This window comes from Neltuma alba, unplaced genomic scaffold, assembly GCF_004799145.2.
Source record: "Neltuma alba isolate B1F8T4 unplaced genomic scaffold, ASM479914v2 tig00011574_pilon, whole genome shotgun sequence".
Lineage (NCBI taxonomy): Eukaryota > Viridiplantae > Streptophyta > Magnoliopsida > Fabales > Fabaceae > Neltuma > Neltuma alba.
The window spans coordinates 113,293-126,656 of record NW_021636228.1 but is presented as its reverse complement, the minus strand read 5'-3'; the positions used below and the strand labels follow the sequence as shown (position 1 = coordinate 126,656).

General features: G+C 31.3%; 1 protein-coding gene across 1 annotated transcript; it reads left to right on the top strand.

Moving 5' to 3' along the window:
- Positions 1-9,740: 9,740 nt before the first annotated feature.
- LOC114715076 (probable disease resistance protein At4g27220) lies at positions 9,741-11,929 on the top strand. Its single transcript, XM_028899886.1, has 2 exons — positions 9,741-11,805; positions 11,901-11,929. The coding sequence occupies exons 1-2, from the start codon at positions 9,741-9,743 to the stop codon at positions 11,927-11,929; spliced, it is 2,094 nt and encodes a 697-aa protein (XP_028755719.1).
- Positions 11,930-13,364: the final 1,435 nt, after the last annotated feature.

The window sequence follows — 13,364 nt, the reverse complement described above, 5'->3', positions numbered from 1 at the left end:
GTTCGTAGCTAAGGCCGTTCATATCGGAACCATCTCAAGATATACATTCATACACACACACACATCCACATATTAATTTTTGTTATATATTATTTTTATTTATCTATTCGAACAACAACAAAAAAATATATTAAAAATTAAAAAAAAATTCACGAGACGTCCCAATGTCATCTAGTCCTACTACAGACTCAAGATGAGACAGGACAAAAGACGGAGTCATTTTGATCTTGTCTCGTCCTGTGAATACCCTATTAATAGGTGAAAGTCCACAACACAAAAAACAAAAACTTCCCATTGCCAAGAATATATCGAACCTAGGCCTCTCAAGTGAGGGTCAAGTATCTTAACCAACTAGACTGCAACGGATTATGTTGGCGACTTAAACATTGGATAACTAAATTCTGATTATAGTTATGAGGCACATATTCCATGCTAAGTGGCTGGCCTACGCTAATGTGAGTCCAAGTTGTGCGACAGGAAGTCTTCTCTCAGTCTTCTCTGATCCTAAACTTTATCCCTAATGTTTTGGCGAACCCACACGCTATTTTTGTCACTTTCAGGCTCCATAGTCCACGCGCCATTCTTTACCATCTTCTCCCAGAAAGGCTAAACTGAATGGAGGGAATGACTATGAAAAAGAATGAGGTATTGACCTCAAGCTCTAGATTCTTTTAGGCAAAAGTCACTTCAGGATAAAAATATATCCAATCTTATAATATTTATTATTTCATAATTATTAAAAAAAGTAATCATTCAAGAAAATCATTAGCACGTAAAAGTATATTTTTAATCCCTCAATTTCATACAAATTTAAGTATGATCCCTTAACTTTAGAAAGTATGTTTTAAGTCTTTCAATTTTAAAATTATTAACATAAAATAATAACAATTAAAATAATCTTAAATGTTGATAAAACATTCTCCAATACTAATACATTAACTTTAATTTTTAAAATAACTATGATTGTTAACAAAATGCATTATTTAAACCTAACAGTTTTAGGATTAACAATATTAATTAGTTGGTGTTGGGCCCAATAAATAAAAATCTACAACCAAATGAATTCATATAATTACGTGAAAATGGGGTGATGGTGAAAGCAAGGGTTGTTGTCATCATCCTATTCCTTTTTTCAATCAATATTGTAAATCTCGGCCCACTTCAATAAATCTCTTCGGAGAACATTCAAAGTTGGTCCCCCCGCACAGCTAATTGGATCAATCAGAATATTATATTATTATTATATGATTGACACGTGGCTCGTTGTGGTCCTTCATACTTAAAAATATCAGCAATTCCCTGAAGGGGTTCTGAAGTTGCATGGACACCGTACAATAAAGTAGGGCCTCATGCTTATCCTCTTTTTTTTTTTTGGTCACCTAGCTTTTCTTTTCTTCTAAATGATTTTTTAAATTTTAGAAGTGTTCTCATTTTCTATCATTAAATTATGCTTCTGATCTCGTAAAGGCATTTTTAGTTTTCTTTTATTTGTAGAAACCTTGGCCGTTTTATATAATTTTATAAATTAGACGTAGTTACACATCGATATGTTCGAAATAAGTTAGTCGCTTGTCAGTTTTTCCTTTATCAGTACATCAAGAGGAGGTCACCATACAGAAAGACAATAGTTCATAAAAAGTTAATGTTAAAATGGGATTTTTTTTATAAAAAAAAAACAAAAAGTACCAAGTATGAGGAATCTAAACACGAGGAATTTGAAAATGCGAGTAGCGATACTAACTTGTCGTATAAGGTCATAAATTGTTATGCATCATCACAATAACGGAAACCCCACGGTATTGACCAAATTGCATTGACTTGAATCCTATCTAAACAAGATCCTTTGTAGCCACTCCTCCCAACTAAAACTTCAGATTTGCTTCTTCTTCTTCTTCTCCTCCGCTTCTTCTTCTATTGCTTTCTCAACTTCTTCTTTCACTTCATCATCTCTGTAGTTTCCTTTGTTTTATATGTTTCCACTTTCTGATTTCTTTTCTCCTTTGTCTTTTCTCAAAAAAAAGAAAAAAAATATCCCAAATTTACTGCTTTTTGCTTCTTCTTTTATGTGGCACTTCAATTCTTTGCTGTTGTGGTCACAAAATGGGATTTAACTTTATTTTGCCGGTTTTGTGATCTTTCTTCAAGGAAAAAAAAATCCCAAAAATAAGTTTTTTGCCAAAAAAAAGTGCTCTTTCAATTTGTGACGCATGGCCCATATCTCTTAAAAAAGAGAAGACTCGTCGTTCCCGGTGATTTTATTTTTGGTGAGTTCGATGCTTTTCTTGTATTTTTATTGCTTAGTTGATGTTGTTTTTCCTGTTTGATTTCACAAGTTCATCATCTTTCTTAAAAACTTTCAGATTTTATAGCTGTCTTGAATTTTGTGAAGCATCAGTTTCTTAAAGTTATCGAAAACACCTTTAAAAAAAACAAAAAAAAGAGGTCTCCCATGCTTATATTGGAACATTGAGGGAAGCTGATCACTGTTATGAGATCTGAGGATTATGTAGCTTGAAATTGCATAGTTTCATATCAGCCACTACTGTAAGTTTGAAAATATGGATTCATGCCAAAGTCAGTCTCTGTTTAATTGATCTGTATTTACAAAGTTTAATTGTATTTCAACTTTTGCAGCATATTCTTGTGTTTCTGAATATAGGGAGCAGCAGCAAGAAGAAGAAACATGCTCCAGCCACAGTAAAGATACCGAAGGTGTGGCTCCCTCATTTGAATATTTGAATTTTTTTCCTTTCAAAATTCTCAATTAAATATAGGTGTGGCTCCCTCAGCTTTACATGATGTTTATTGGTTCTGAAGATACTCTCTTGTATGTTTTTTAAGTAAAAGGTAAGGGTTTTCTAACCAAAAATGTATATAAGGCTTTCCTTCTAAATATATATATATATATATAGGCTAAAATATGTATTTAGTTTTTTAACTTTATATAAGGTTTTAGTTTGATCCCTTAACTTTAAAAAGTATACTTTTAGTCTTTTAATCTTAAAATTGTTGGTTTTAAATTATTTTTTTTAACAACCATCATTATTTTGAAAATTAAATTTAATATATTAGCATTTAATAATATTTTATCTACATTCAAGAGCTTAATATCATCATTTTTGTTACCAATTTTAGGATTAGAGGACTATAAGTTTACTTTTTAAAGTTAAAATACTAAAATGAAATATTATATAAAGTTAAAAAACTAAAAGTATACTTTAGCGTACATATGTATAAACTAAATAATTAATTTTTTGTAAAAAGTATCTTTTTACTTCTTGGCCATAAAAATTTGAAAGTTTTCATTAAGGAGAAATATTTTGGTCCAAAATGTGTAATTAATATTATGTTGTGCGAAAATATAATCTTAAAAATACAAGGACAGCTTGTTTTGTACAAATTTTAATTTTATAAGTTTATACAGTTTTTAAAAATAAAAAGAATTCTTTCTAATTAATGGCAAAATATATGGGACGTCATTACATTTTATCTTTCCTTTAATAATTTGGCAAGTTTGTTTCGTGTTCGCTTAATGAATTGGTCGTAAGAAAACAATATATTAATTGCAAGTTATAAATGCATCATCTCATACTTAAATCAAGAATTTTTTTTAACAGCTTCAACATAATCCTGGAAATGTTATATATGAATTGAGACCGTAAAATGGATTTCATGAAATTCTGATGAAACTTGTTGATAAAACCATGAAATAAATGAGAAGGAGAATTTAAAATTTAAATTTTGACATTGAGAACTTTAGGGCCTGTTTGGTATGAAGGAAAATGAGAGGAGAAGAGGGGAGGAAAATTTTAATGATTTTTATTTAAAAAATTAAAAAAGTGAAATAGGATTTTAAAATTTTCATAAAGAGAAGAAGTAATAAAAAGTCCATCGAAATCTCCAAATACTTCCCTCTCTCTCTTCATTTTTAATTTTATTTACTCTCATTTAAATAATAGCACTTCTTCTTCCCCCTGTTTTGGACTTTTATGTTTATACTTTGAATTCCCAAATCAAAAATTGTAAAATAATTATATAAAAATTTTCTGGAAAAAATATAGAAATATTTAAATTTTAAAATCTAATGGATATGTTAATTGATATTTTATAACCCAACATTTAAATTCCTTCTCAAATTTTAAAATTCCCTTCTTTTTTATGGTTTATTTTATGTTGACATGTGAAAATTATTTGACCAAAAAAGACATGTCAAAATCTTAAGCAGACTTTGATAAAGGGAATCAAACTAAATAAAACATCCAGTTAGGACTTTTTAAACTTCAATGACATGCATTTGCTAGTAATAACTTGTGTTTATAAAATTTTTTTTGTTTTTCTTCTTTTTTTATGAGATCGCTGGGGCATTAATGTTTTAAGAAAAAAAACTAATCCTTCTTGAACAAAGAAAGTGAATTTTGAAATTTTCAAACCTGTTTTGCAGTTCCAGTGATATTTATTAATGATATCTTATGTTTACAAAAGTATTTCATTTTTTCTTATTTTTGGTTTAAAATGTAAACCTTCTGCATTTCAATGTCTTTAGTAATGCTATTTTCTAACTCCAGTTAAGGCTTAAAATGCAGTAATATTATTTAAATGAGAGTAAATAAAATTAAAAACGAAGAGGGAGGGTGAGATTATGCAAAATTAAAATAGAGGATAAAACTTAAAAGTCATAAACTTAGAGCGGAGGAAGTTTGATTATGAAGCGAGGAAATTAAATTAAAAAGAAAGAGAGAGAGAGCTGAGAGACAGGAGGAAGCACCTGTGCAAAAGTAAAAGGAATATATAAATGTCTGCAATAAGCATGGGTCTCACCATGTGATTTGGAGGATATTAATTAGTCAGAGCATGGGTTACATGGCACTCTTGCAGTACCTAAGAATTTCTTTAAAAAGCGATTTTTTCTTTTCACTTTTTTTGGGCCAACGAAAAGCATGGTTTAATGCTCGCAAATAGATAAGACTTTGATGTTTTGAAAAAAAATTCACACACCTTTCTGTCTGTTTTTTTTTTTTGGCCAATAATTCATATGCTTCTAAAATTGCAGTGATGTTTTACAAAAATATAGTATTAGCTAAAAAGAGCAGCTAGTGATACTTTTGGATTTCTCATTTTTCTTCCCCAACACTTTGAGGTGAGAAAATAGATTGATTACTCCAAATTTTTAGCCCAGTTTTTCCACGTAAAGTACCAAATAAAAAGTACGATCCCTTAAACATGAGTTTCAATCGGTGTCTAGAGTATTTTTTCTATTGTATCTTAAAATAATTTTTTTATGGAATTATCACACGAGATATAAGCTACGTTGTAATTTTTTTCACCCCTTGTCTGAGACAAAAATACTTCTATATACAAAAATGATCTTTAACCCTATAAAAAAAATCAAAGGAAGTTTGTATGATAACTCATATATATTGCCATAAATTTGCTTTAGCGGATGCTAGTATCGTCAATTAGAATTGGTGTAAAGCCTAATACAGAAGTCTCCAAATTATAATGGATAAGATTATCATATGACAGACATGTAACTTAGTGTGATCACATGAGTAGTCTTGTTTGTTTTGATTATCGTCAAATTTATTTTTGTAACGTTGTTCTTTCTTGAGAAAAGTATCTTCTCATTCAATTTTTAATCTAATACTACTTCCGATCCTAATTATAAGACCCAATTGACTTATTTGAGGAGATTAAGGAAGTAAGTTAAGTTAGTTATTTGTAATAAATAAGTGTTGTCATTTCTAAAATATCCTTGCTAATTAAGTATATTGGCTAGAACTATCATTATTAGAAGGATTATCTTAGAAAAAAATGCATAAATATAAGAGACAAAATGGATTGGGGTCTTATAATTAGGACCAAACAAAAAGTCAAACGGGGTCTTATAATAAAGACCGGAGGTAGTATTTGATATTTTTCTCTTTTAATTAAATATTTAATTTTATTTGGTTAGCATTGTTAATAGCAGCTGACAGTGCAAATAGAGCAAATTTCAGGAGTTGATAATTCTAATGGAATAAAATTAAATAATTTAATTAAACAAATACATAGATACTAAATTAAAAATTTAAGAAAAATAAAACTATTTGTAAAAGGGTTTTTCCATTGTTTTTTGAAGTCAAAAACATCACAAATGCTTCTTAAACTTCTACTTGAAAATATCACAACTTTTTTTCCCTTGTAATCACCCAGCGCTTCCGGCACAAAGAGCACCCGAAGTGGAATCCACTTGCTTCAGGAGCGCGTCCGACTCCGTCGGTGCCCTTTTGCCATTTAAATGGGATGCTTGTCAATTAATTAATTTAAAAGAATTAAATAAATTATTTTAAAATATTATTTTTATTTTTTAAAATTAATTTGTCTAGTTTATAAACTGATATATAATCTAATAATACATATACATATTTTAAAAGGATTATGTAATATATGTTATAACTAAATAATTTTGTTTCTGAAAAATAATGCGAAAAGCCCATTTTATTCCATACAGTAATTAAGTAATTTTTTAATTTTTTTAAAAAAGAGTTTCAGCATTCTTTGGAAAAAAAGGCCATGCAAATAATTCTCCTAAACCACACAACGTGTTCTGCCCCCCAAATAATAATAATAATATAATAATAATAATAATTATTATTATTATTATTATGAACCACACAGTGTCTGAACCATTCTGCATTGACTTGACTCCACTTTGTAGCCCCTCTTTCCAACTAAAGCTTCTGGTCTGCTTCTTCTTCTTCTTCTCCATGGTTTTAGAGATGTCCTACTTTCTTCCTTCTGCTAATTTCTACTGCTTTCTCAGCTTCTTCTTTTACTTCATCATCTCTGCAATTTTCACTTTCTGATTTCCTTTTTCCTTACTTTCCGAATTTACTGCTTTTGCAACTTTTGTTGGCTCTTAAATCTTCTTTCAGAGTTTCACTGTTCACATCGCTCCTTGCTAATTCTTTCTTTCCTTAATGTCTTTTGGGCACTTTGGGTTTTGCTTGTATTTAAAATTTCTGTTTTCTCTCTGTCTCACTCATGTTAAAAGAAAAGTTCTCAAGTAAATCCTGAATTTGCTCCTTTTGGCTTTTTTGTCTGGCTCTTCTCTGTTATGATCATTTTCAATTTTATTTTTCTGGTTTTTGATATTTCTTCCAGAAAAAGAAATCCTAAAAATATTTTTTTTAAACTGCTTTTTCATCGTATTTGTCATATTTTGCTGTTTAGTTGATGTTGTTTTTCCTGTTTAATTTCACAAGTTTGTCATCTTTCTTCGTGAACTTTCACATTTTATAGTTGTCTTCTATTGTTGTGAAGCTTTGTTTCTCAAAATTGTTCAAAACACCATAAAAAAGAGAGATCTCTCATGCTTGATCTGTGTTGGAACATTGAGGAAAGCTGGTTACTATTGGGAGATTGAGCTTTACATACACCTTGAGACTGCAAAATTTCACATTGGCCACTACTGTAAGTTTGAAAATATATATTGATGCCAAAGTCAGTCTGCGTTTAATTGATCTATATTTACTAAGTTCTATCTGTTTTTCAACTTTTGCAGCATATTATTGTGTTTCTGAATATAGATAGCAACCAACCAAAAGAAGAAGAAACCTGTTCCAACTTCCCACCATACATTGAAAGCAAGTCACTCATTAAGGTGTGGCTTCCGTAGTTTTACATTATGTCCAAGGATAACCTCTTGTATTTTTTTTTTTTGTGTGGCTAAAATCAGACTTTTTTAAAGGAAAAATTAATCATTTTGGTCTCATAATTTTAACTTGATTATTGACTAAACTTTAAGTCTTTAACTAGGTATAATTCCAAGCTCAAAAAACTATGTATAATTCAGTCCATTAAATATTAATTTTATTGAAACTTTGACTAATTGGTTCTTCTAGCTTTTACTATTGGAATCATGAATTAGTACCATCCGGTCAAAAAAATTAATTGGTACCTGAGTTTTTTTTTTGGACCTTGAATTAGTACCTAAGTTTGAAAAGACAGAGTTAAGATGAATTAGACATTTAAATTTAATATATGAATAAAACAAGTTTGAAAATATATGTTATGAAATTATAATTTTGAATTAATTTTAAACAGCATTTTTATTAGAGAGAGATATTTTGGCTCAAAATATGTAATTTAAAAATCAATTAATATTTTGATATATGAAAATAAAATCTTGAAAATATAAAGATGGTTTGTGTTGTACAATTTTCAAAACATTTTCACAGCGCCTTGTTCTTGCCTTTTCCTTCAAAAAAAGTATTTTCCCAATAACATTCAACAATCTTAAATAAGATAATTGTGTAATTTATATGCTATGTTGTAATTTATTTCAATATGAATAATTAAAATGAATAATATTTTAAGAAAACTAGTTCATATCTCTTTGCATATAAGGAATTCACCTAATTTTTTTAATTCAGGTAAATTAGTTAATTAGTTTATAAATTTAAAACCAAAAAGAGGAGTAAAATAACAATTGTGGGGGCCCACACGCTTCTTTTGTCGCTTTACACCCTACAGTACACGCCATTCTTTTTTCTCACTCTCTCCCCACCTCCCTCTCTTGTAAAGGCCAAACAATGGGGTCTTTGGCGCGCCCTCGTGGAATTGGGATATTGATACGCTTGTGTTTAAAATTTAAATACCTAAGAAGTACCGTTTGGTATATAAAACATTAAAAATAAGAGATAGAGATTAAAATTAAAATTAAAAAATCATTAAAATTTTTTAAATATAAATATAAGTAATTATTTGTTATATAAGATTAGATAAATGTTTAGAAGTAGGATTGAAGAATACCACTTCTCATATGGTATTTTCAAATCCCACATACATGAATTTGTCTAGTCTTATATAATAAACAATCATTCATATTAAACACTATTTTCTCAATTTTAATCCTTTAGTGCAGCCCCTTTCTTTTTAATTAATGTGGGTCTCATTCATCGCCATATCCTCCATTGACTCCTCTATGCACGAGAGCCTTTGCCATCGACTCTTCCCAAAGCCTCATTCCTGCTTCTTCTTCAGCATTTTCTCAGAAATTTTTTTTTCTGAATTTTATTCCTTTTCTTGGCACTTGTCACTAATTTCTGCTACATTTTTGTTGGTTCTCTCTGTCTTCTTTCATAATTACACAGCATTCGTTACTTGTTTCTTGATTTCTCAACTTGTTCTTAAACATTTTTCTGCAATTTTTGTTTTCTGACTTTTGTTTTTCTTTCTCTTTTTCTTATTAAAAAAAAAAAGAAAATCATAGTTTTCTCCTTTTGCATTTTTTGCTGGCACTTTTCCTTTATGGTGATCATTTTTAACTTTGCTGGTTTTTATGGTTCTTCAAGAAGAAAGAAAACTGCACTTTAAATATATATCCTAATTGGTTAATGATAAGCTTGCCTATCACCTTATCTCACCTGCATGGTGACGTGTTCTAGAATTTCAAATATCTATTTGCAGGGGGTGCAAAATTTAGTGATCATGTCTTGATATTGCATAAATGAAAAAAATACTCTGACTGCAAATAATTTAATATTGTCAATCGTGATCATTTGAATGACCAAACTCTTGCTTTGAGTTCCACAGGGTGAAAAAGGAAAGACAGGGAAAAGTGGAAATCAAGTTTTCATCGTCATTAATTTGAAAAAAAAAGGTGAGACATTTGTTTGAAGGGTGCCAATATTTCTGCATCAATTCACAACCCAAGTTTAATTGAGTTTTGGCTATGTTTTTAACAGAGTGCAAATTCAATGGATATCACTTGCGGAACGTTGAGTAGTTTGGTTGACAAGTTCCGGGATCTAGTGATCGATCTAACTTGGGAGCAGCTTCGTTATCTGTTTCAGTATCACAAAAATATTGAGGAGCTCAATAAACGACTTGAGGAACTCACCCTTGAAAGAAGCTCCAAACAACAACAAATAGATAATGCTAGAAAAAATTTAGAACAAATTGAAGAGAAAGTTCAGCATTGGCTGCGCAAAGTAGATGAGATTTTAACGCAAACACAAATGTTTCATGAAGAAGAGAGTCAAGCAAAAACAGAGTGTAGCGTAACTTCCTGTCCCAACCTGTGGCTACGTTATAAACTAAGCAAAAGAGCAGAGGCAATGGCACAGCAAGTTGTTGAAATCTATGGGAAGAGAAACTTTGATAGGGTTTCACATCCTGTTCCTCCCCCATCGATGCCAGAATTACTCAACAGAGAAAGCAATGAAGGGATTGGTTCTAGAACGCAAATTGTGAATCAAATTATGGAGCTCTTACATAATCCTAGTGTTAATATTGTCGGATTGTGTGGGCTTGGCGGTGTTGGCAAGACCACTATAGCTAAAGAGGTGGCAGAGACGGCGAAGAATCAAAACATGTTTAAAAAGGTGATCATGGCAACTGTTTCTAATGAATTGGACGTTAAGAAGATTCAAGGCCAGATTGCAGAGAAGCTGGGTTTTCAACTCAATGAAAAATTTGAAGTAAGAGCTTATCGTCTATGTGAAAGGTTGAAGCAAGAGGAGAATATGCTCCTAATATTGGATGATCTTTGGAAGGAACTTGATTTCGGCGAAGTTGGAATTCCCTTTGTTAATGTTGGAAGTTCTAGCAAAAAGAATGAATGCTGCAAAATTTTACTGACTTCAAGGAATAAGAGTTTGCTGTCAAATGGCATGAAATGTCAAGAAATTATCGAAGTGGATGTTTTGTCAGAGGATGAAGCATTAGAGTTGTTCAAGAGGATTTCTGAACTTCCTATTGACTCAAGCACTCCTGACAACTTGATATGTACAGCCTATCAGATTGTTCGAAAGTGTCATGGCTTGACATTAGCGATTGCAACAGCTGCCAAGGCATTAAGGGGAACAAATCTAGATGAGTGGCAAGATTTCTGTAAACGATTGAATCATCCTTTAAGGAGAAACATCACAGGAATTAAAGAGGTGGATGCGATATTGAAGTCGAGTTATGATTGTCTAAGCTCAGAGAAAAAACGTATCTTCTTGCTCTCTGCCATGCTGTCCCATGATCCCTCAATTGATGACCTGCTCATGTACTCTATGGGGTTAGATATTCTTGAGAGCATAGAAAACATAGAAGATGCCCACATTGGAGTCTCTGCTGCCGTAAGCAAGCTAAAATCATTAAACTTATTTCTTGATAGCTTTTCTAGTCATTACTTCACAATACATGACGTCTTTCGAGATTTTGCAATATCGATAGCAACCAATGAATTAAATGCATTCATTGTGAGGCATGGAAGCTTGAAAGAATGGCCTGAAAAAAATAAGCTTGAAGACTACAAGGGAATTTGCTTGCAAAAGAGTGACATCAGTGGCCTTCCAGAAGAGCTTCATGGTCCAAGATTAGAATTCTTTCTGCTAGACAGCACAAAATGTGATTTGGCCATACCTAGGATGTTTTTCAAATCATCAAAGGAGCTGAAAGTGTTGGCATTTACCAATATGCATATTTCGTCACTACCATCACTCATGTTCCTGCAAAAACTAAAAACATTGCGTCTCCACTCTTGTTTGCTAGAAGACATAATTGAGGTTGGAAGCTTGAAGAAGTTAGAAGTCCTAAGTCTTGCTTACTCTGAAATTCAACAACTACCTATTGAATTGGCAGAGTTAACTTCTTTACAAATGTTGAATTTAGCCCATTGCTCCAAGCTCAAAGTGATTCCACCAAAACTGCTATCTAGCTTCAAAAAATTGGGGGTTTTGCTTATGGCAAATAGCTTTCACCAGTGGAAAGTTGAAGGATCTACTGAAGCTAATGAAAACGCGAGTCTTGACGAGTTGAAGGGCTTGCCAATCTGTTCTCTAGATATACAAATTCCTAATGTCTCGATGTTGCCGGAGAATTTGTTCTTAGATATGAATTTGATGAGATATAAAATACTCATTGGGAAGCACTGGAAATGGTGGATGGTCAGCTATAAAACTTCAAAGGTATTGAAACTTGAGCTTGAGAGTGATGTCTATTTGAAGCCTGGGGTTCGCAAGTTGATGAAAGGAGCTGAAGATTTGTGTTTATATGGATCTAATGGGCTTGAAAATGTCCTACATGGTCATGATGGAAGATCATTTCTGCATTTAAGGCATCTTCAGATTGAAAGTAACGATACTATTGAGTCCATTGTTTGGAACTCAGCACATCATGAAGCAGCAACAAATAACATATCCAATAAAATGTCTGAGTCGCTTTTGAACAAGGTATATTCAGATTATTTTATTCACATTTTTTCTTATTTTATCTTCCTACAAAACTTAGCTTCAAACTTGTATGCAAAAATCATTTTCACTAGAATTACTTGTTTTGCTGTTAGGCTATTATGGAAGGTTGCAGCTTTCTATTTTTTTTTAATGACTTAAAATTAGCTAATAAAAGAGAAAAGCTAACTCCAAGTATTGAAATAAATAATGATGCCTCAAATTATTCGTCAGCCTAAAAGCACCTTAATTTGATATTTTTGGAAATTGTCCCTGTCACTAAAATATCTGAGAATGTGGCTCGTGGTTTTGATGACTAATCATTGTAATTATTCTTTTTTTTTTTTGTTTTAATTTTCTGACTAAACTTCAAACTTAGTTAACTGCAAAAATTAATTTTCATTAGAATTGTTTACTTTGCTGTCAGGCTATTGTGGCATTTTTCTTGTTCTTATTTTGTTCTTTTTTTATTTATTAACGTATCTACAAAAATTACATTCACTAGAAGTACTTGCTTTGGTATTAAGCTTGCTAAAATAGCATTTTACAGTTTTTTTTCATTTTTTGATTACTTTTTTTTTTGAACTTGGAATTTCAGATTGAACTTTCAGCAATCTCTTGAAAAATATTGTGGATGAGAGTTTTATCTAGACATTTAAAAAATCTTTCATGAAAAGTAAGTCTGTGAATTAAAAGTGATTTTTATTTGATCATATTTTCTGTAAACTACAGGTGTTGCTTCCAAAATTAGAGATATTGCGATTATCTAATTCAATCGGTTTGATTCCATTGATATGGGAGGACCAACTTTCACACAACTCATTTAGGAACTTGAAAACATTGTTTGTGAAAAGTTGTGGCTTTGTGAAATTGGTGCCCCTTCATGTGCTGAAATCTTTAAACAACTTGGAAGAACTAGAAGTTAGGGAGTGTGACACGTTGGAGTTGGTGTTTGATTTTGAAGACTTGAATGATTATAAAGAGGTGGAGTCATCATCAGCGATTGTGCCACTGAAAAAGTTAACGCTATGTGGATTGCAAAAATTGAAGAATGTGTGGAGCAATCACTATAAAGGAGACATCTCCTTCCCAAGTATAAGGAGCGTGCATGTTTCTTATTGTGATAGCCTCACTAGTCTGTTTCCTGCATCTATAGCCAAAGGC

What these genes read in the sequence shown, in the direction of transcription:
- LOC114715076 (XM_028899886.1), top strand. Translation starts at nt 9,741, where the DNA reads ATGGATATCACTTGCGGAACGTTGAGTAGTTTGGTTGACAAGTTCCGG. An exon ending in GTTGAAGGGCTTGCCAATCT is followed by an intron (nt 11,806 to 11,900) that starts GTTCTCTAGATA and finishes CTCATTGGGAAG; the next exon opens with CACTGGAAATGGTGGATGGT.